General features: G+C 42.7%; 1 protein-coding gene across 1 annotated transcript in view; it reads right to left on the reverse strand.

Moving 5' to 3' along the window:
• LOC135219668 (tyrosine-protein kinase Src42A-like) overlaps window positions 1-14,463 on the reverse strand; it is a 225,595-nt gene extending 211,132 nt beyond the window's left edge. Inside the window, exon 1 of the mRNA XM_064256617.1 lies at window positions 14,168-14,463. Within this exon, the coding sequence (XP_064112687.1) occupies window positions 14,168-14,269 (102 nt within the window). The 5' untranslated portion in view covers window positions 14,270-14,463. The remainder of the gene's footprint in view (window positions 1-14,167) is intronic.
• Between the last annotated feature and the right edge of the window lie 9,752 nt (window positions 14,464-24,215).

A 24,215-nucleotide genomic window follows, 5' to 3' on the forward strand; every position in this document is an offset into this window, starting at 1 on the left:
TGATGGGAGGGCGCGGAGATTGATCCAATCTTTGGTCCATGTTGTTAAATTCACAGTAAATATATATGAGAAATGAAAAGGAGTACTCACAGTATCACTTTCTTACACAAACAAACATTAGAAGAATATCACAATAATCCTGAGCATACGACGATGAAGCGGGCAGAGAGCGATGGCGAACACATCCTCACACCACAAGGCCGAAAGCAAAAGTGATTCTTCACCTCCCAGTCGCGCTGCGCGCGCACTGTCGGACAAGCAGTTAACTACCGAACTCCCTTGTTCGAAGCTTACGACCGTCCAGCTGCTGCTAGTTACCTTCCTATTGTAAAAGGACTGATGGTTTGTATACCGTACTGGAACAAATATATATGTATTATATAAAATAAAAATGACTAAAATCTTTACTATATACTGGAATCATATCTCATTAAAATAACCATTCTTTTAGATACCTATAAGGTTATCTACCTCAACACCATCATTTAATATTTCTAAGTCTTCACAGCTATTAAGTGCTTTACCCTAAGGCGATTAAATCTAGGACAGTGCACCAGCATGTGCTCAATAGATAGCTGACCATCACAGTGAGCACAAACTGGGGAACTGGCTCCCTCTAAAATGTAACTATGGGTGAAGCATGTATGGCCAATCCCAAGCCATGTTTAGGATGATCTCGTCTTCTGATGCGATTAAAATCCAAACTCCAAAAGCCAACACTTTTTCTAATATTTGTGTATTTCCTATTTGTGGATAAAATAGGGGAAGTCCATCTCTGCTGCCAATTCTTACAGATGTATCTTCTAATAACTGGATGCATATCCAAATGTGTCACCTTATAGTTAAGAAATTACATCATGCAGCATCCTCTGCTAAACTATTTCATTCCCTTCTATAACAGTGTGCCCAAGAACCCAACAAAACTTGAATCATTTGTGGCAAACAGAAAGATAAAAAAGCCATTCCTGGGCATTTGGAATTAAGAGAAGGGTATGGTTAAATTTCTTTAGGGCTTCTAAAACACTCCCTGAGTCACTACATATTACTGTGGATTTATATTTCTTAGCAGACGCAAGATTTAAAGCATCAATTATGGCTGTTACTTCAGCAGTGAATATGGACGAGTCGTCTGGTAACTTTTAAAAGATCTCTATTAAAATACAACTTAAGAAAAAGTGACAAACAAGACCATCCATTGATGGTACAAGCCACAGCTGCTATTACGTATTAGGAAACAGAAACCTACCACCTCGAATACCTTTAACCAAGAGAGATAAATTTTCTGAACAGGCACTGATTATGCTTGTGCTTGTCTTCATTAATGAATTACTTGTAAAAGTAGTTTAACCAGACCACTGAGCTGACTTTCAGCTCTCATAGGGTTGGCCAAGTGTGCTTGTCTGCAAAGATACTAATTCAACATAAAAATCTACAGAATCTACTTATCTTGGGAGACTACACACTAGAAACTTTCTTGAGGAAAAAAAAAAAAAAAAAAAAAAAAAAATCTGGATCTTTTCCACCCCAGCTATGTACGTATATAAATTCACATTGATGTTGGTAAGTTTAGAGCACTGTATAAAGTCTCATTTATACAGTAGAGGCTGTCTTTTGGAAGAACTGTTATGCTCTCAGACAAATTGTTTTACCTGCAGCCTACCTATAACAGTGAAAAAACTCACAGCAGTTAATTCAAGTACTTTTTCGGGAAGGTGGCAGCATTCCGGATCGGTGGCCGCTATGTTGCCACGCTATCATGTCCCATACCTACCATCATATGAAATAGGCCGACCAACTATAGAGTAAAACACCGCTCTGCAACCATTGATTGGAAAAAAGACCACTTTTTCACTTAATATTTAATTGGTGAAACACCAATAGTACAATTGAATATTTAAGCATACCATTAAAAAAAAATGTTATTGTTATGATACAATAAAGTTTGTTCATACTAACCTGGCAGATATATATATAGCTGTATTCTCCGACGTCCGACAGAATTCAAAACTCCCGGCACACGCAGAGTGGGGCGGCCAGGTGGTTAGTACCCATTCCCGCCGCTGGGAGGCGGATATCAGGAATCATTCCCATTTTCTATTCCAGATTTCATACCACTGTCCCCTGAGGGGAGGTGGGTGGGTACTTTAATTATATATATCTGCCAGGTAAGTATGAACAAACTTTATTGTATCATAACAATAACATTTTGTTCATGAAACTTACCTGTCAGATATATATATAGCTGAATCCCACCATTGGAGGTGGGAAGGGACAGAATAGAAGGATTTAGGAAACACCTCAAGTGCAGATGATTGACATCTTGATTCCTTACCTGTTAGCATAGCTGACTTCTTGATTACTGTCACCGAAGTCTTGCTTACTGCTTTACTAGAGTTGCCAACAAGGTAGTGACCTGTGTAGTTGGTGCGCTCTAGATGATCTGTCAACGGGGGGCGTGACCACAATGTGACTAGACCATATTTGACCAATTACTGTTGAGGGCAACGAAGCTAAAAAACCACCACCTGACCTAACCTATCGAAGTTAGTCCCATAACTTCTAGGCTAAAGAAAGGGAAGGCGCCTCAAGCAACCAACCCTTCAACCATAAACCAACACCAAAATTAAAAAGCACACCTACCCCTTTTCTATAGGGTAGTATTTGTGCTGCTCCCTGCCCCCAACACCATTTCTGCGGATATGTATGGTCCAAGCGACTCGCAGTTCTCATATGCTGTCTTCACATCCCGCAGGTAATGTGAAGCAAACACAGAGTTGCTTCGCCAAAAAGTAGCGCTAATGATATCATTAAGTGCCATATTCTTTCGAAATGCCATTGAAGTCGCAACCGCTCTCACTTCATGGGCTTTTATTTTTCAAAAGCTTCATATCACCATCCGAGCAGGACGCATGGCCTCCGTGATGGTGTTTCGCAAAAAGAATGCCAGTGCATTCTTCGACTTAGGAAAGTCGGGTCTCTTAACAGAACACCATAAGTTCTCTGAAGGACCCCGACAATCTTGGTCTTTTGCATGTAAAATTTGAGAGCCCTGACAGGGCACAGGACTCTCTCTGGCTCTTGTCCGATGAACTCTGTTAACCCCACAAACCCCTTGATTTTCAAAGGTTTTGGCCAGGGGTTAGATGGGTTCTCATTCTTCGCTAAGAAATTAGGATCCAAGGAGCACACTGCACTGTGTCCTCTGAAACCCACATCTTTACTAATTGCTTGAATTTCACTAACTCTCTTTGCCGTAGCAAGAGCAGTTAGAAAATTGCCTTTCTAGTAGTGTCTCTCAATGAGGCAGCATGCATAGGTTCAAAGGGAGCCGACATCAAGAATCTTAGAACTACATCAAGGTTCCATGATGGAACCTTTGGTTGTTAGTACTTTGGTTGTCTCAAACGATCTCAAAAGATCGTGGAAGATCTTTATCATTTGTCAGATCTAATCCTCTGTGGCGGAAGACAGCTGACAGCAATGCTCTTATATCCTTTTATTGTGGGCACTGCTAATTTGTCCACATTTCTCAAATGCAGGAGAAAATCACCGCGATTTGGTTCACAGAGGTCGTGGAGGAGGAAATACCTTTCTTCCTACACCATCTCCTGAAGACAGTCCACTTCGACTGATAAACTGCTCGAGAGGAAGCTCTTCTCGCATTGGGCAATAGCCTCTGCCCACTGATCTTGAAAAACCTCTCGCTCTGGCCAACTTCTTGATAGTCTGAACGCAGTCAGACTCAGAGTGGAGAGGTTTCCGTGGTACCTCTCGAAGTGGGGCTGTTTGAGAAGATCGACTCTCTCTGGCAGGGTTCTCGGGAAGTCTACCAGAAGAGACATGACCTCCGTGAACCAATCGCTTGAGGGCCAAAAGGGGGCGATCAGAGTTATTCTCGCTCCTGGCGACGCCGCAAACTTCCTTGTTACCTCTCCTAAGAGCTGAACGGGGGAAAAAGGCGTACACATCCATCCCCGTCCAGTCCCATAGGATGGCATCTACCGCTATTGCTTCCGGGTCGAGAACTGGAGAGCAATAAATCGGAAGCCTCTTCGTTTTCGAGGTTTGCGAAGAGGTCGACTAGCGGCCGTCCCCACAACTTCCATAGCTCTTGACAAACTTCTAGATGTAGGGTCCATTCTGTGGGAAGCATCTGATGTCGACGGCTTAAAAGATCCGCTCGAACATTTTGAATTCCTGAAATGAACCTTGTCAGGATCACTATGTTTCGAGCCTTCGCCCATAGAAGGATGTCTCTCGCTATCACGAACAGTGACCGAGAGTGTGTCCCCCCCTGCTTTTTTATGTAAGCGAGAGCTGTAGTGTTGTCCGAGTTGATCTGGACAACTCGGCTCACCAATCGAAGAACTGAAGAGCCAACCGAATAGCCTCCAATTCTTTTAAGTTTATGTGCCAGGACCTCTGTTCCCTCTCCAGAGGCTGACACTTCCTCCTTTCCTAGTGTTGCTCCCCAGCCACCATGGAGGCGTCTGAGAACAACACTAGTCGGGGCTCAAAAGCTTGAGGGACATCCCTTCCGAGAGTTTGGTCGGATCTTGCCACCACTTCAGATGATCCTTGACCGTTTTTGATATAATCAAAGTCGAGTCTAGATTCTTGTCTTTCCAGTTTTCTGACATAAAAAACTGGAGTGGCCTGAGGTGCAACCTCCCCAGGGAAACAAACTTCTCCAGCGAAGAAATGGTTCCCAGCAGACTCATCCATTCCTTCGCCGAGCATGTTTCTTTCCCTAAGAAGGCTAACACTTTCTCTAAGCATCTCTGCTGACGTTCCTTTGATGGAAAAGCTTGAAAAGCCGCTGAATCCATCTGAATCCCAGATACACGATGGACTGCGTGGGGATCAGATGGGACTTTTCGTAATTTACTATAAGGCCCAGGGCCTTCGTCAGCTGTAATGTCGTCTGAAGGTCCTCCAGGCACCTTGACTTCGAAGGCGACTTGATTAGCCAGTCGTCCAGGTAGAGCGAGACCCTTATTTTCGATAGGTGAAGCCATTTCGCCACATTCCGCATGAGGAAAGTAAAAACCATCGGCGCCGTACTCAGACCGAAGCACAGAGCCCCTGAACTGGAAGACCTGTCCCTTTTAAGACGAACCTCAGGAACTTCCTTGATTGGGGATGGATCGGGACGTGGAAATAAGCGTCTTGAAGGTCCAATGACACCATCCAATCCCCCTGGTCTCAAGGCTCCTAGCACAGACTGAGAAGTTTCCATCCTGAATTTTTCTTTCTTTACAAAAATGTTCAGTCGCTGACGTCTAGGACAGGTCTCCATCCCCCAGACTGCTTCGGAACCAGGAATAACCTGTTGTAGAAGCCTGGGGAATCCAGCATCAGAACTTCCTCTACGGCCTTCTTTTCCAACATTTGATCTAGAAGGTCGAGTAAGATCTGTTGCTTCTCTGACTGGTATGCGGGCGACAGGGTTCTATCGGCTTCGTGCTCAAGGAGGCGTAGAGAGGAAAGGGATCTTGTATCCTCTCTCGATCACATCTAGGGTCCAGGTGTCCGCCCCTATCGTCCTCCATGCCTGAGCAAATAAGGCAAGAGTCTCGCACCTACAGGTGCCTGAAGGGCAGAAAATGTCAATTTTTTCCCTTCTTGGTAGAAGAGATCTTAAACCCCTGAAGGACCCCCTTCCCCTCGAGGAACCTCTAGAGGAAGGTGCTCCACGAAAGGGCTTAAATTTCTTCTTGGGTGCTGGAGCTGTTTGAAGTAGAAGCCTGAGGAAGTAGGTCGTCTTGAAGATTGAGTCAAGAGGTCCCTTGTTGCTTTTTCTTGCAAATTTACCGACAGATCCTTAATCATGGGACTGCGGAAATAAATGCGTAGAGAAGGGGGCGAATAATAACTGCTTTCTGAGCGGGAGAAACTGCTTTCGCCGTAAAGCTACAATAGAGAGCTCTCTTTTTAAGCAGACCTGTAGCAAAATGAGATGCTAAACTCATCAGAGCCATCCCTTACTGCTCTATCCATACAAGCTAGTACACTCGAAAGCTCTTCTAGCGAAATTGAGTCTTGACTCCTCGATTGTACATCCAGCGCCCCGAGGCACCAATCTAAAAAGTTAAACACCTCTAGCGTCTTATATAACCCCTTGAGGTGATGATCCGTCTCCGTCATTGTCCAGGAAACCTTAGCCGATGACAAATAAGATCTCCTTGGAGCGTCCACCAAATTGGCGAAATCTCCTTGAGAAGAGGACGGTGCCTTCAATCCTGCTTCTTCTCCTGTCTCGTACCAGATCCCGGCTCTCCCTTTCAGTCTAGATGGAGGAAGTGCAAAAGAAGTCTTCCCTTTAACCTTCCTTGAATCCATCCAATCCTGGACTCTCTTAAACGCTCTCTTCGCGGAGAGCGAAGTGGCCATCTTAACGAAGCCAGGGGCCTTCCTGGCCTTCGATGAAGCAAATTGTGAAGGTGGAGAGCAAGGAATTGGCGCTTGAAAATTATCTGGAATAATTTCTTAAGTAAAATCCGTTCAACGTCTTATAGTCTGACGACGCTGACGCATTTGGTTCGTCATCATCAGTAGGGCAGCGATCACTAGACGAATCCTTCTCTTGGTCATCAGCGCCTTTCAAAGATCGCGATGACTTCGACACTTTAACCTGAGAAACATCCTTACGTTTCGGACTCAACTGTTGATTGTCCTGGAAAGCGTCCCGATATGCAAGGCGCCGTGCGTTCTGAGAAACGTCCTGCAGAACGTCCTGATGTGAAGAACGCCGTGCGTCCTGAAGAGCGTCTTGCTGAGCGTCATGATGTGAAGGACGCCGTGCGTCCTGAACAGCGTCAGCTTGAGCGTCTTGCTGACCGTCATAATGTGTAGGACGCGTGCGTCCTGAAACAGCGTCAGTTGGAGCGTCTTGGCGAGCGATCGCGCGTCTTGAAAAGCGTTCTCTTTCGAGTCTGGTAAGCGCTTCGTTGTTTAAGACGCCGAGCGTGATCATCAACATGCAAAGCTTGACGTTCCGATCTTGATTCTTGGGCGCTTTCTCCGGCCTTTTGACAAAGACGCTGGCCGCTTGTGCGACAACTCACGTCTCTGTCAAATTCGTCTCTCCTAGACGCCCTTTCATGAGGAACGTAATCACGTTCTCTAATGCGTCGGCTACTAGGAGTAGACTCAAAGGCCGAAAAACGCGGAGTAGGAGCCGGGGACTGCCTAGTTCTCTTAACAGGCAGCCACCTATCCTTCCTTCTATGACTAGTTTTCTGCCTCCTTTCTCTCAAAAAAGGAGGCTAACTGTCTCTGCATTTCCCAAAGCATTTTCCTTGAAGGGGAAAGTTCTCGATCAGGAGAAGGACTCATCCTGTGCGAGGAAGATGGGCGAGGGGATGCCCTTTCCTTCAACTCAGGAACAAGCTTAGAGCGACTTGGACGCTCGAAAGACCTCCTCCCCTGATGAAGCCTTGTTCCTTTTCTGTGGCGGAAAAGCTTCAAAATCTTTCAGGTGACGAATCTACATAACGATCAGAAGGACGTGAAGCGTGTCCCCTTCTCTGAAACCTCTCTTAAGAGGGCGACAAGGGCGACGGCCGCTTGTGCGACAACTTGCGCCCCTGCCGCTCTCCCCTGAGAGGTCTTCCGAGCGTCCCAACCTCGGCGAGGAGAGGAAGTCTCGGAAGAAGAGAAGCACTCTTTAAGTATTCGTGCCCGTGCACGAACACCGGCAGCCTGAGATTCGTCCTCAGTTTCTGCCGAAGGGACGTCAGACCGGTCATTAGATCCCGTAACCCTCCTTCGGCTTTCGGCTTGCCCTCTCCCTAAGGCCTGGGAGTCCGGCAGGCCTAGGCCATAGAGGCATTATGGGGACCGATCTGACACCCCTTCCATCTACACTAGATGCACGGAACACTTTTATCACAATTCACATTTGACTGTAGAGCAATCACTTTAGATTCCAAGGCGCGAATCGACTCCATGATCGTAACTAATACGCTTCCTTCTGCAGACACTCCTGATTGTTCGGAGGCAATACAACAGGATCTGGTTGAATTACATCTACAGGAGGATTTAATGGAGATACATTCTACCTTGACTTCTACTCACAGAAGCACTCCTAGAGGAAGACCTCCTGATTCTATCACGCTCAAGCTTTTTTCACGTAAGAATCATATGCCTTCCATTCAATTTCAGTCAATTGCTCACACTCGATGCATCTATCATTCAACATACATACATGACCACGACATTTCGAGCACACTGAATGAGGGTCTACCGAAGCTTTCGGCAACCTCACCTTACATTCATGCACCTTACACACCCTGAAGCTAGCAGCGCTAGATCCAGACATCGTAATCAAAGAAAAGTCAAAGCCAAATTCAAATCAAATCCACTATCACGTATGCCAAGCCAACAAGCCAAATCAAAACCAAAAGTCAATCAGAATACTCAAGTTAGCACAAGAAGTTTCAAAATCCTAGGCGGAGGTCTGTAAACAGTTGTTTACCGACCGGCGACAGAGAAAAATCTGAATAGAAAATGGGAATGATTCCTGATATCCGCCTCCCAGCGGCGGGAATGGGTACTAACCACCTGGCCGCCCACTGCGCGTGCCGGGAGTTTTGAAATTCTGTCGGACGTCGGAGAATACAGCTATATATATATCTGACAGGTAAGTTTCATGAACAAATTGAAGTTTCGTCAACAAAATGAGATACAGTGGAGACCGCGTAATCGCATTCTCCAGATTTGCAGACTCACATTCGCGGATTTCTCTCGGGAACATTTCCCCACATTAATCGCGGAAAATTTGCCTATTTGCGGTATTTTTCTATGAGAAATATACAGAAATTCCTGTTTTTTTTTTTAAATCAATTTCATCATAAAATACACTTTTTGCGATATAACTAATTAAAAACCAAGTATAAACATTTTTAGTGGGTTTTTCTTGAGTGTGTGTGTGTGGTATGCATCCCCTGCAAATACAGGGGGACCACTGTATATGAAACTGCCATACAAAGTAAAATAGGCATGTGAAGTCTTTGTAAAATATGTGTTCAATGCAGTTTTTAAATCTAATATGGCGTGATGGTTATGCTCAATTCGGTTCTACAATCCAGACCACGCCCTTCCCAACGCTCATTTGAACAATATTTGCATATATATTTAACGTTTATTGATATTACTCAAGATTGCAATTGTAATCAGCACAATAAAACATTTTGTTGCCTATACTGGTGAAAGTATGAAATGTCTTATTCCCAGGGTCATGTTTTGAACTGAAATGCATTTTTACCTTGTAATCAGTGGTTTTATCCCTACTGCCATCACAACTGAAACTCCAGTGATTAGTGGATTGTAATTATACACGTTGCTTTCTTAATTCACTCCAAATTCCACTTGAAATATGCTAGTTTGTTTACAGCAAAGCCATGGTGGGAATAATTTTTCAGCCTTGTTGTACATCTGGCAGCCAGAATCCACAAGCAGGCAACAGTTTAGTGAATTGTTTATGACAAAAAATTTGTACTTTTTGCTAGCACTATTCATTTATTTAAGACTATATTACTAATTTTAAATTTTTTAATAATTGTATGGCTGAAATAATTTGTTTTTCATTTTAAATAATTGTACGGCTGAAACAAATGTAACCTTAATGTTTGTGTGCTAGGAATGGCAAGTCATCATTGCCAATTTAGCAGAACTTGACACATACTCTGATAACTTTACAAACGGTTTCCATGAATTCTAGATGCCATAGTAGTAATGCAATAATGATAAAATTGCTCTAATACCTATGTACATATATTAGAAAGGTACGTTAAATTCACTTATTTCCATGGTTTTGTGCAAGTCTTATCCCAAGTCTGGAGGGTACACAAACCAACTGACAACAGTGATAAAAAAAATAGGAAAGTGCAAACAACATCGTAGCTAATGTTCACAGCAAAACGGTTGAAATTTGTGTCAGGAATCTGGTTACTTTTACAACAACAAATATTTTCAAATGAATTATCATGAATACGTAATAAATTTATGCAATTCATAACCTTATTCTGGTGTTTAACTAATTGTTTAAATGTTATCTAGCGCACTCTTCTTCTTACCAAACAATTGGCAGGTATCCCTGGTCGCAAGCATAAACACTTTTGTCGTTTAAGATTGTTGTGAAGGAAGTGTACCAGCGTCTTAGCGGACTTAGCACAGGAAATAGGAAGTTTGTTTACACAATTGACTGCAAACATCGAGATGGCGTCAATCTTCTATATGTAAGGTGTTTTAAGTAAAAATTTCGAAAGCGTCATGGAGGGAAGTTAGCAGTGCAAATGGCTAGACTTTCATTAACTTCTGTTTAATTGGAAATTAAAGCCTAAATTTCTTACTTGGGAGAAAACACTTATATACTTCGAGAGAAAAGTGGAGGTCTGGAGGTGTTGCTTCAACGGAGGTTGGTTTGTGACTGACATCTAACTTAGGTTGCTGGAAGTGCTAAAGTTATTTTATGGGAAAGTGGTCGCACTACCGTACAGGTGGTTGCCTGGTCGCACAACAACGTTTGACCCTACAAAGCATAGGGTAAACAACTGAGTAGACAACCTGGGCCAGTCTTGCCCGCTTGTTGACCCACCTTCAAGAAAAAGTAATTCAACACATCCTGACACCGGCATGAGAAGGACAAAGTCACGAGTCATCGTGGAAGGAACACCTTGAGACTTCTACTTTCCTCTTGAAATAAGTGTTTTCTCCCAAAGTACAAAATAATGTCACAATTCAAGATTAAACAGAGGTTAATGAACGTCTAGCCATGCGCAGTGCAAACTTACCTCCATGACACCTCCGTGACACTTTTGATATGTTTACATAAAACACCTTATGTGTAGAATATTGACACTATCTCGATGTTTGCGGAGTCACTTGTGTCAATAAACTTTCCATTTCCTGTGCTAAATCTGCACACCACTCGTACCCATAAACACAGGGACACTTTCTTCACAACAATCTTAAACGATGATGACGATCGCCCTGGAGTCCAAGGAAACTCGTGATTTTTCAGCAGGAAAGAATTAGTGTATGCTGGATAATTTAGAAATAAATAGTGAAACATCAGTGTAAGGTTATGAATTATGTAAATTTATTACGTATTCATGATAATTAATTTGAAAATATTTGTTGTTGAAAAAGTAAATAGACTCTTGACTCAAATATCAAGTTTTGCTGTGAACAATGGTGTTGTTTGAGCTCTCCTATTTTTTAATCAGTGTTGCCAATTGGTGTGTATCTACCCTCCAAACTAGGTATAAGACTTACACAAAACCGTGGAAATAAGTGAAATTAGCATACCTATGACTATTATATATACATATTGGAGTAATTTTATCATTATTGCATTACTAGGACAACTGGAATTCATGGTGTTAGAACTTTATGCTTTTCTGTTTGTAATTAGCTTTAGTTTACCCTATTTTTTCGTTTACTTTAGTATCCCCTTCAGGGATTTAAGTTTTCTTCCTCCACGTTATTTTGAATTTCCCTTCCTGTTTTTGATCCTTGGCTTGTTTATTCTCAGAGTCCTGTTTTTGGTCTCCTTGGATCATTCCGAGGTGACTTTGGAAGTCCCTGTGCCTTGGTAAGGCAGTGTGTTTCTGGCCTTTCGTGATATACGACTTCTTTGGACTACTGCAAGTACAACTCCGTAATTCTGGAAGAATTTTCGTTATTTGGAGCTGGAGTCGTCCACATCACTGCGACTTCTCCTCTTGCTGTAGCCTTGGGCCAGTATTTGCCTGGGGGACCCCACCGAGTGCAGGTATAAGTCATCACATTTTTATTGATGCTGTGGGACGTGAGGCCGCTGTGTTAGAGTCAGGCCTGACTTTGGACCTCGTAAGGCTGTCCCTGTCTAGTAGCCTTTGTCTACGGACATTGACGTGCTGGGATGAATAGTTCCTGTCACGTTTATCTGCTGATGCCATGCCCCATAGTTCAGCAGTTCCTGTTCACTCTAGGATCTCTGTGGAGGTTTAGTCTTTTGGTGGCCACCGTGTGTTAGAGGAAGGGATTTCCTTTAGATTTGTAAATCGTTAGGCTTCTATCTGGCCGACATTTCTTGTTTCTTTCAGAACCCCCTTTTATTTGGTATGTATGGTTTATGTGCTATCTTTAATGGTGTAAGAGATTTGTTTTAATTTTGTTTTCACTGTGTGATTGACATTCATTTATTACTGCATTTTTAGAGGTTCTGTTAATCATTTCTTTCTTAAGCAAATTTTGTAATAAACTTTATGATTTTATTTATGGTATTTGTATCACTCACTATTAATATGCGCACACTGTAGGTTATTTCACTTTCACTCTCTGTGACTCTAACTTAGAGACCACCTGTTGAAAAGATAATGAGTGGTTCAGTTTTTCTGAATTGATGTTTAGACCTTTGTGAAGGGTCATAACAATGGAAACAGTTTGTAAATGTATTGGCGTATGTGTGAAGCTCCACTAAATTGGCAACAATAAAATTTTGCCATTCCTAGTATGCAAAAATTAAAGGTTATATTTATTTCAGGCATAAGTACCCAAAACAGTCAAAATAATAATACAGACTTGAATCAATGAAAAGTGCTACGAAATATTTGTCATAAACAATTCATGACATAAGAGTAAAGCAGTTTTTGTAGAATGTTCTACATTTAAGTTGACATTCAGAGCCACTTCTACAAAAAGAGAAGAAAAAAAAAACAGCATTACTCTATGTTATATGGTTTCTGAGCAATAAATACTTGTAATGGTATACTGGGCCTTTTTGGACATCCGGACATAAGACGAAAATTGTTCCCACCATGGCTTCGCTGTCAACACTCTCTCAACATATTTCAAGTGGAATCTGGAGTGAATTAAGAACAAGATGCGTACAATTAGAATCAAATAAGCACTGTGGAGTTTCATTTGTGATGGCAGTAAGGACAAAACCACCGACTACAAGGTAAAAATGAATTTCAGTTCAAACCATGGCCCTGGGAATAAGACATCTCATACTTTCACTAATATAGGCAACAAAATGTTATTTTATTGTGCTGATTACAACTGCAATCTTGAGCAATAACAATCCACGTTACATAGGGTAAAAAACCGCATGGTACAGGGGTGGGCCATGTACGATCAATGTGTACAACCCCAAGAAAAGTACATTATAACGCGTCCTGACACCGGAGTAGAGGTCTTTAGCTCCGTTTCTCACCAACAACAAGTCGCGTCTGATGCCCATCTCCGATGTACTTTTTTTGGGGTTGTACACATTGATCGTACATGGCCCACCCCTGTACCATGCGGTTTTTTACCTTATATATAGATTAATAGTAGGTATATAATGTTCAAATGAGCACTGGTAAGGCTGGGAAGGATGTGGTATCATTGCTAGAGACGAAAGGGTCCGGATGCGACAGACACCATATTGGATTTAAAAACTACCTTGAAAACATATTTTACGAAGACCTCACATGCTTATTTCAGTTCTTATGGCGGTTTCATATATCACATTATGTTGAAAAAGCTTCAATCTTTTGAATGGTATGCTTAAATATGTAATTGTATTCTTGTTTCACAATTAAATATCGTGTGAATAAGGGTGATCTGCCTGAGTAAGATGGACTCAAGGCGGTTGTTTACCCTAATATATTCTCCTGTAATTCTGCCTAGAGTGGTTCCTCTTCCAAGGTTGCCACAAATCTGCAACAGGCCTACCCTATGACTGAATTAGCCTACAGAGGCATACCCAGCTGAGTTTACCTACTAGGTAAACAAAAGCAAGCAGCATAGCCTAGGTAGGGAACAGTAGCTAGGTAGGCTTCTTGTTGGCAGCTTTCGTGGATCAGAAGTGTTGACAGCATAATCTACCTATGGGGCCTATAATCCGTATGTTAAACGGAGAACGCACTCGAAGCCCATGCAAAAGAAAGCAAAAAATGGTTGGTTTTGGGGCCTAACCCGGCCAGGGGTGTGAGCCCCAGCCCAACTTGCCCAGACAAGGGTAGGCCTACATTCACTTTTCTGCCTGGGCGGGGACTGTGGGTCACTCAACACAACTAAACGAAACGTGAACATAAACAATTACCATTCGCTTTACAACAAATTATTCTGTTACTTTAATGACTGTCAATCAAGAGGAACTCATCATTTGAAGAAAGGCTATAGCGTTACGTACCTGTTCGGTAAACAGATTATTTGGAGAGGCGATACTCCGACTGTCAGTAATAGTTGGGTCCTTTTTCCCACTGCGATTACTACTGCTAAAGCAGTTCCCCATTTTTCCTTTTCGATTTCTTTTGTACTATTCCCTCTTACAACTAATGCACTTCACTTCATTGCACTTCCCCTCACCATATTCGTCCATTTACGATCAAATATGCCCTCACTTTTTCACACTTTCTTCGCCATGTTGACTATATATCTCACCCTCACCATTACCACTTCCACTTTCCCGAGGAATAAAGGCAACACAGCCAGTGCTGGCTCTAGCGAAAACATCGTACGGCACCATGGAAACTCTCGGAATGTGCGTTTACTTTCTAATATCAGACGTTAGTTACCAGTATTTTAAACAACAAAGCAATTTATACAGCCTATAAATAAATATTCCATCCATACATTTTAAAACTATCTCAATTTTTGGTATATATTTATGAGTGTCAACCGATAATTATCGTACATCTTGCAAACTGGCCATCGCCACAGACGGTGTACACCCAAGGAGTAAAGTAGTTCCAATTAATTTCTACAGAGCTATTTTCATAATAATTTCGAACGTTTTCATTCAAAAGTTTTTAAAATAACATAATAATAATAAAATAAGCATGCAATCAGCTAGTCCAATCATTATTCTAAGCCATCATAAATTCTGTGATTAATGTACACTTTTAGGAATGCATCCTCCAATTTTACCGTTTCTCCTGAAAATGTGTAGAATTGTGTATTAGTAACAATCCTTGCAGATAATACCAACATATATTTATGACAGACATGAAGAGCGGCGTTAGAATTAATGAGGAAATTAGTCATGGAGGCGGAGGAATATCACGAAAGAATGCGGGCGAGTATGATTTCTCATTTATCATCATACCAGCAATAACCAAAGAATTCTATCAATTTATACACAACAGAGAATTAATTAGTAAAAATGTTCGAAAATACTACAACAAATTATTCAAATGTCACATTTTTGGGGGATTAAAGCAACTGAAATTCAATAAAAACATGTTCTCCTTGAGAATGAACGGTGCCCTGGGCGCTGAAAAGAGATTACTTTGTGGGTAACTGGCAACTCAATGTTATCAACTTTTCATTTGTTTGTTTACCTGTCAAACTGTCATGTGTTCTATATGACAGGTGATTCCATGAGATACACTGAAGTATTAAAGTATGACATACAAAAGAGACAGAAAATAAGAAATTTTAAGGAGCAAACTGCGTAAACGGCCAGTAAATTATTTTTTCAAAATTGACGTGGAACATGCAACCAATTGTACTTATCAATAGTTGACAATATCGATTACTTCGGGATCAAATCCTTGAATGTATGAGTACCTGGTGTTCGCAAGATGGAAAACCACACAGGTTACGAGCATAAATCAAGTCAGTAAGAGAGAGAGAGAGAGAGAGAGAGAGAGAGAGAGAGAGAGAGAGAGAGAGAGAGAGAGAGATGCCTTGCAGTTAAGTATACGGAGCATTTGACCTCACACCACTGCCATCTATCGACTTGGAAGGCGTTGTTTAATACAATTACGAAGCTAACCTCCAGTCTTGAGGTTATATTTCATTCCTGAAATATGCTGATTTAGCGACGTACTATTCTTTACTCGCCATAGTCTTTATGACAGACAACTTTCATATCATAATACCCAAAAGAGAACTTTACTTCTTCTTCTTCTCTTGCGATAGGAAATGTAAGCACACTACCGAGATTCAGCAGGACTAATTAAGCCGCAAAATTATCACCACAGTCGAACCGTGAAAGAAAATACGTTATATAAGGAGATAGAGGGAGAAAAGTAGAGGAAATAAATTCTAGCAGCCTAGAAAAAGAAAAAGGAAACCTAAAAGTGAGATAAATAAAAACCGTATTCTAAGATATTCAAAGTAAACACTTCATATCAAGATACTAACAACAAACAGACACGAATTTCCTAACATCATTATACTACTGAGAGTTACCATTATAGGATGGGGTCATATTTTCATTACTTAATTCATATACTTACAATAACTCTCAACTCAGCATCGAGATACATCATAAAAGCGCATGTCATTATTATTCTCAAAATCTTCTGAATCTGACCTTTACAAACTTCAACAGTTATTTAAGATGGGGCTTTCAGACTGAAAACCAACAAGGCCAAGATAGGGATCCAAAGTTATACATCACTACTAAGTCGAGCCCACACTCTTCTCTACCATCACTCCCATCACTCACAAGCATCAAGATAAAAAAACACTTTTCCTCTTCGTTCCAGAAAAAAAATTACAGATTCGATTACTTTTTTTTTCTTTTTCCACATCTCGGTCACGATATTTCCATCAATTCTGGATTATTATTATTATTATTATTATTATATTATTATTATTATTATTATTATTATTATTATTCACATGACGTTTACCTTAATCATTTTAACGATTTCAGTTTCTTTTTTTTTTTATAACACTTAGAGATTTTTCAATGACTTGGCCCCATTGAAGCAAGCTATAAGAAAGTCCAGGGGCAGAAACGACATAGCATAGTACAGAGGCGTAACAGAGAACGACGAAATCATCGTTGTATTAATACGGAACCTCTATGTATAAGTACGTCGCCATTCCATTTAAGGTTTCTCTTTATTAAAGGAACAACTTCTGTTCCAAGTAAGGGTCAACTGGACTGCGAAATTCTTTCGATGAATTCTGTGACCTACTTCAGGACTAGCATATGTGGATATGGAAACCATCATAAATTACTTCTCATCAGACAAAGGCGCCTGTTCTACTGAGGACGTAATGTATCATATCATCTGAGGTTTGATGCATCTACAATGTTGTTTAATATCAGATCTCAAAGCGCATTGAATGAATGTGTGAGGGAGCTTCTAAATGCTTCTACATAAACTTCTTGAAGCTCAGCCTCGGGGTACCAACTGCAGATATAATTGTAACAAAGTCACGAAAAAATTCAAAATATTTCCTAATAAAAACGAGATTATGGTTAGAAAAATTAACAAAGCCTTCGTTTGCTTGTAGTCTATAGTCTATTCCGCTATTTTATTGTCGAACAGTTTATATAAATATTAGATACATAACTTTAACAACCAATATCAACCAGATATGTAGTTTCGTTTTGAAAACTCCACTCGTTTTACATTATGGACGGATAAAAATATAATTGAGGAGCTGTCGAAAATTTGGATGCTCGGGTATTGATAACACCACGCTACATTTCGGGCTTCCTTTCAAGGAAAAACCAAAATTCGGACTTCCTTCCTTGCAACAGGAAACATTTCGGTCTTTCCTTTCTTCACAGAAAACATTCCGGCCTTCCATTTCCAACAGGAAACATTCCGGCCTTCCACTCCTTTCAACCAGAAACATTTGCGGCCTTCCTTTCACAGAAACAATCCGGCCGGGTCCTTTCCTGTTTCACAGAAACATTCCGGCCTTCCTTTCACAGAAACATTCTGGGCTTCCTTTCACAGAAACATTCCGGCCTTCCTTTCACAGAAACATTCTGGGCTTCCTTTCACAGAAACATTCCGGCCTTCCTTTCACAAAAAAACATCCCGGGGCTTTCCTTTCACAGAAAACATTCCGGGCTTCCTTTCACCAGACCAAATCCCGGGCTTCCTTTCTACCAGAGAAAAACATTCCGGCTTCCTTTCCACGGAGGAAAACATTTTCGGGCCTTCCCATTTCACAGAAAAAACCAATCCGGGCTTCCTTTCACAGAAACATTCCGGCCTTCCCTTTCACTCCTCCAGAAAAACAGCTTCCGGGCTTTCCTTTCAAGTCAGAAACCATTCCGCGCTTCCTTTCACAGAAAACATCCAGGGCTTCTTTTCACAAAGAAACATTGCCGCCGGCCTTCCTTTCACAGAAAACATTCCGGCCTTCCTTTTCACAGAAACATTCCGGCCGACTTCCTTTTCACAGAAAAAATCCATTGCCGCCTTCCTTTCACAGAATAAACATTCCCGGCCTTCCTTTACACAAGAAACATTTCCGGCCATTCCGTTTGTCACAGAAACTATTCCTGGCCATTTCCTTTCAACAAAAAAGAAAAATTCCCGGCCTTCCTTTCACATGGAAACATTCTGGGCTTGCCTTTCACAGAACAAAAGTGCCGGGCTTTCCTTTCACAGAAAACATTCTGGGCTTCCCTTTTGGTTTCAACAGAAAAATTCCCTGGCCTTCCATTTCACAGAAACCAAAATTTCTGGGCTCTTCCCTTTTCAACAGAAAACATCCGGCCGGGATTCCTTTCCAACAGAAAATCATTCCAGGTCTTCCTTTCACAGAAAACATTCCAGGCTTTTCCTTTCACAGAAACAAGTTCCGTGGGCTTCCCCTTTCCACACAAACCATTCCGGCCTTCGTTTCACAGAAACATTCCGGCCTTCCCTTTTCACAGAACAAACATCCCGGGTTTTTCCTGTTTTGCAAAGAAACATGTTTACGGCCGGGCTTCCTTTGCAAAGGAAACATTCCGGGGCTTCCTTTCCACGAAACATCCCGGGCATCCTTTCCAAAGAAAACAGTCCTGGGCTTACTTTCACAGAAAAAACATACCGGGATTTTTCCTTTCACAGAAACAGTTCCGGGCTTCCTTTCCACAAACAAAAATGCCGGGGCTTCCCTTTTCACAGAAAAAACCATCCCGGGCTTCCTTTCACAGAAACATTATGGGCTTCCTTTCACAGAAACATTCCGGCCTTCCTTTCACAGAAACATTCCGGGCTTCCTTTCACAGAAACATTTCGGCCTTCCTTACACAGAAACAATCCGGGCTTCCTTTCACAGAAACATTCCGGCCTTCCTTTCAAAGAAACACACTGGGCTTCCTTTCACAGAAACATTCCGGCCTTCCTTTCACAGAAACATCCCAGGCTTCCTTTCACAGAAACATTCCGGCCTTCCTTTCACAGAAACATCCCGGGCTTCCTTTCACAGAAACATTCCGGCCTTCCTTTCACAGAAACATTTCGGCCTTCCTCACAGAAACAATACGGGCTCCTATTACAGGAAACATTCCGGCCTTCCTTTCACAGAAAACAGTGGGCTTCCTTTCACAGAAAACATCCGGTGCTATTTCACAGAAAACATTCCGGCTTCCTTTCACAGAAACATTCCGGGCTTCCTTTCACAGAAACATTCCGGCCTTCCTTTCACAGAAACATCCCGGGCTTCCTTTCACAGAAACATCCCGGGCTTCCTTTCAAAGAAACATTCCGGGCTTCCTTTCACAGAAGAACATTCGGCCTTCCTTTGCACAGAAACATCCGGGCTTCCTTCAAAAAAACCCAGAAACATTCCGGGCTTCCTTCACAGAAAACATTCCGGCCTCCTTTCCACAGAAACATTCCGGCCTTCGTTTTACAGAAACATTCCGGCCTTCCTTTCACAGAAACATCCCGGGTTTCCTTTTAAGAAACATTCCGGGCTTCCTCCAAAGAAAAATTCGCTTTCTTTACAGAAAGAAACCTACCCGGGAACCTTCAAAGAAAAATTCCGGGCTTCTTTCACAGAAAACATTCGGGCTTCCCTTTCCTTTCACAGAAACAAAAATTCCGGCCTTACTTTCCACAGGGAAACCCATTGCCCGGCCCTTCCTTTCCACAGAAACAATCCGGGCTTCTTTCCACCAGGGAAACATTCCCGGGTTCTTTCACAGAAACATTCGGGCTTCCGTTCACAGAAAACATTCCGGGCCTTCCTTTCACAGAAACATCGTGGGCTCCCTTTACCCAGGGAAAACATTCCGGATTCCTTTCACAGAAACATTCCCGGCCTTCCTTTCACAGAAACATCCCGGGCTTCCTTTCACAGAAACATTCCCGGGCCTAGGGCTTCCTTTCAGCAGAAACATCCCGGCTTCTTTCACAGAAACATTCGGGCCTTCCTTTCACGAAAATCCGGGGCTTCCTTTAACCAGAAACATCCCGGGGCTTCCTTCAAGAAACATTCCGGGCTTCCTTAAAAAACATTCCGGCCCTTCCTTTCACCAGGGGGAACATCCGGTTCCTTTCACGAACTTCGGGCTTCTTTCACAGAAACATTCCGGCCTCCTTTCCACGAACCATTCGGCCTTTCGTTTTATCAGAAAACATTCCGGCCTTCCTTTCACGGGAAACATCCGGGTTTTCCCTTTTAAAGAACATCGGGCTTCCTTTCAAAGAAACATTCCGGCTTTCCTTTCACCCAGGGAACATTCCCGGGCATCCTTTCAAAGAAAAATTCCGGGCTTCTTTCCAGAAACATCCGGCCTCCTTTCACAGAAACCCCCCATTCGTTCCCTTTCACAGAACCAAAAAATGGCCGGGCTTCCTTCACAAAACCATCCCGGCCTTCCTTTCACAGAAACAAATCACGGGCTTCCTTTCACGAACATTCCGGGCTTCCTTTCACAGAAACATTCCGGGCTTTCCTTTCACGAAACCATCGTGGGCCTTCCTTTCACAGAAAAACCATTCCGACTCCTTCAAACAGAAACTTCCGGCCTTCCTTTCACAGGGAACATTCCCGGCTTCCTTTCACAGAAACATCCGGGTTCCTTCAAAGGGAAACATTCAGCTTCCTTCTTCACAGAAAATCGGCTTCCTTTCACAAAACAAATTCCAGCCTTCCTTTCCAAGGGAAAACACTAGGGTTCCTTTTCAACGAACATCCCGGCTTCCTTTCAAACAGAAAACTTCCGGGCTTCCTTTCACAAAAAATCCAGCCTTCCTTCACAAAGAACAAACATGCCGGGCTTCCTTTCACCCAGGGAAACATTCCAGCTTCCTTTCACAGAACACCCCCCCCCCCCCCTTACGGGCTTCCTTTCACAGAAAACATTCCGGCTTCCTTTCAAAGAAAACATTCGGGCTTCCTTTTCACCAGAAAATTCGGGCTTTCCTAAAAAAAAAAAAAAATCAAAGAAATTCCCGGGCTTCCTTTTCACAGAAACATTATGGGCCTCCTTTTCACAGAAACATTTCCGGGCTTCTTTCACAGAAATACCATGGGTTCCTAAAATTCACAGAAACATTCCCGGGCTTCCTTTCACAGAAAAACATTATGGGCTTCCTATCACAGAAAAATCACAGCTGGCTTGCTTTTCACAGAAAACATTCTGGGCCTTTCCCCAGAAACATTCGGGGCCTTTCGCTTTTCGGGCAGAAACATTTCCACGCTTCCTTTCGCAGAAACATTCGGGCCTTTTCTCCCGGGCCAGAAACATTCCGGGCTTCCTTTTCAAAGAAACATTTCCCGGGCTTCCTTCAGCAAAAACCCATTTCCCGGGCTTCCTTTCACAGGAGCAAAATCCCGGGCCTTTCAACAAAACAGGGAGCATCCCGGGCTTCCTTTCACAGAACATCCCGGGCTTTCTTTCACAGAAACATGCGGGCCTTTACCTCCTTTCACAGAAACATTCGGGCGCTTGGGCCTTCACAGAAACAAAAATTTCGGCTTCCTTTCACAGAAACATTTCCGCTTCCTTTCACAGAAACTTCAGGGCTTCCTTTCACAGAAACATTTCCCAAGGGCTTCTTTCACAGAAACATTTGGGCGCCCCGCTTCCTTTTCACAGAAAACATTCCGCTTCCTTTCACAGAAACATTTCCCTTCCTTTCACAGAAACAAATTTAGGCTCCTTTCACAGAAACCTTTCAAAAAACGGGCCTTCCTTTGGCGCAGAAACATTTCCCGGGCTTCCACAGAAACATTCCGGCCTTCCTTTCACAGAAACATTCCGGGCTTCCTTTCACAGAAACATTCCGGCCTTCCTTTCACAGAAACATTCGGGCTTCCTTTCACAGAAAAACATTTCAGCTTGGGCCTTTCACAGAAACATTTTCGGCTTCCTTTCACAGAAACATTTTTCGCTTCCTTCACGAAACATTTTCCGGGCTTCCTTTCACAGAAACATTCCCCCCGGCTTGGGCCTTTCACAGAAACATTTCTGGGCTTCCTTTCAGAAACATTCCAAAGGGCTTCCTTTTCAGAAACATTCCGCTCCTTTCACAGAAACATGGGGCGGCTTTTCCTTTTCAGAAAAATTCCGGCTTCCTTTCACAGAAACATTTCCCGGGCCCTTCTTTCACAGAAACATTTCAAACGCCGTTCCTTTCACAGACATTTATGGGCTTCCTTTCACAGAAACATTCCGGGCTTCCTTTCACAGAAACATTCCGGGCTTCCTTTCACAGAAACATTCCGGGCTTCCTTTCACAGAAACATCCCGGGCTTCCTTTCACAGAAACATCCCGGGCTTCCTTTCACAGAAACATTCCAGCCTTCCTTTCACAGAAACATTATGGGCTTCCTTTCACAGACATTCCTGGGCCTTTACTTCAGACACAGGGCTTCCTTTTCACCCGGGCATTCGGGTTTTCACAGAAACACCCTTTACGGGCTTCCTTCACAAAAAGAACAGTCCCGGGCTCCTTTCAGAAAAAACATTTCACGCCTTCCTTTTCACAGAGGGCCTTTCAGGGCTTCCTTTATCAGAGGGGAAACTCCCGGGGCTTCCTTTCACAGAAACATTATGGGCTTCCTTTCACAGAAACATTCCGGGCTTCCTTTCACAGAAACATTATGGGCTTCCTTTCACAGAAACATCCCGGGCTTCCTTTCACAAGAACATTATGGGCTTCCTTTCACAGAAACATTCCGGGCTTCCTTTCACAGAACATACCGAAGCTTCCTTTCACAGAACAATCCCGGTTCTTTTACAGAAACATTCGGCTTCTTTCACAGAACATCCCGGGCTTCCTTTCACAGAAACATTCCGGGCTTCCTTTCAAAGAAACATTCCGGGCTTCCTTTCACAGAAACATCCCGGGCTTCCTTTCAAAGAAACATTCTGCGCTTCCTTTCACAGAAACATCCCGGGCTTCCTTTCACAGAAACATTATGGGCTTCCTTTCACAGAAACATCCCGGGCTTCCTTTCACAGAAACATTCCAGCCTTACTTTCACAGAAACATTCCAGCCTTCCTTTCACAGAAACATTCCAGCCTTACTTTCACAGAAACATTCCAGCCTTCCTTTCAAAGAAACATTCCGCGCTTCCTTTCACAGAAACATTCCGGGCTTCCTTTCACAGAAACATTATGGGCTTCCTTTCACAGAAACATTCCGGCCTTCCTTTCACAGAAACATTCCGGCCTTCCTTTCACAGAAACATTCCGGGCTTCCTTCCACAGAAATATTCTGGGCTTCCTTTAAAAGAAATATCCCGGGCTTCCTTTCAAAGAAACATTCCGGCCTTCGTTTCACAGAAACATTCCGGCCTTCCTTTCAAAGAAACATTCCGGGCTTCCTTTCAAAGAAACATTCCAGGCTTCCTTTCAAAGAAACATTCCAGGCTTCCTTTCACAGAAACATCCCGGGCTTCCTTTCACAGAAACATCCCAGGCTTCCTTTCACAGAAACATTCTGGGCTTCCTTTCACAGAAACATTGCGGGCTTTCTTTCAAAGAAACATTCCGGGCTTCCTTTCAAAGAAACATCCCGGGCTTCCTTTCAAAGAAACATTCTGGGCTTCCTTTCAAAGAAACATCCTGGGCTTCCTTTCAAAGAAACATTCCGAGCTTCCTTTCACAGAAATATTCCAGGCTTCCTTCCACAGAAAGATTCCAGCCTTTCTTTCACAGAAACATTCTGGGCTTCCTTTCACAGAAATATTTCGGGATTTCTTTCACAGAAACATTCCAGCCTTCCTTTTACAGAAACAATTTGGGCTTCCTTTCACAGAAACATCCCGGGCTTCCTTTCACAGAAATAATTCGGGCTTCCTTTCACAGAAATATTTCGGGCTTCCTTTCACAGAAACAATACGGGCATCCTTTCACAGAAATATTCGGGCTTCCTTTCACAGAAACAATTCGGGCTTCCTTCCACAGAAACATTCCGGGCTTTCTTTCAAAGAAACATTCCAGGCTTCCTTCCACAGAAACATTCCAGGCTTTCTTTCACAGAAACATTCCTGGCTTCCTTTCACAAAAACATTCCGGCCTTCCTTTCAC

This window comes from Macrobrachium nipponense, chromosome 1 (assembly GCF_015104395.2).
Source record: "Macrobrachium nipponense isolate FS-2020 chromosome 1, ASM1510439v2, whole genome shotgun sequence".
NCBI classification, from domain to species: domain Eukaryota; kingdom Metazoa; phylum Arthropoda; class Malacostraca; order Decapoda; family Palaemonidae; genus Macrobrachium; species Macrobrachium nipponense.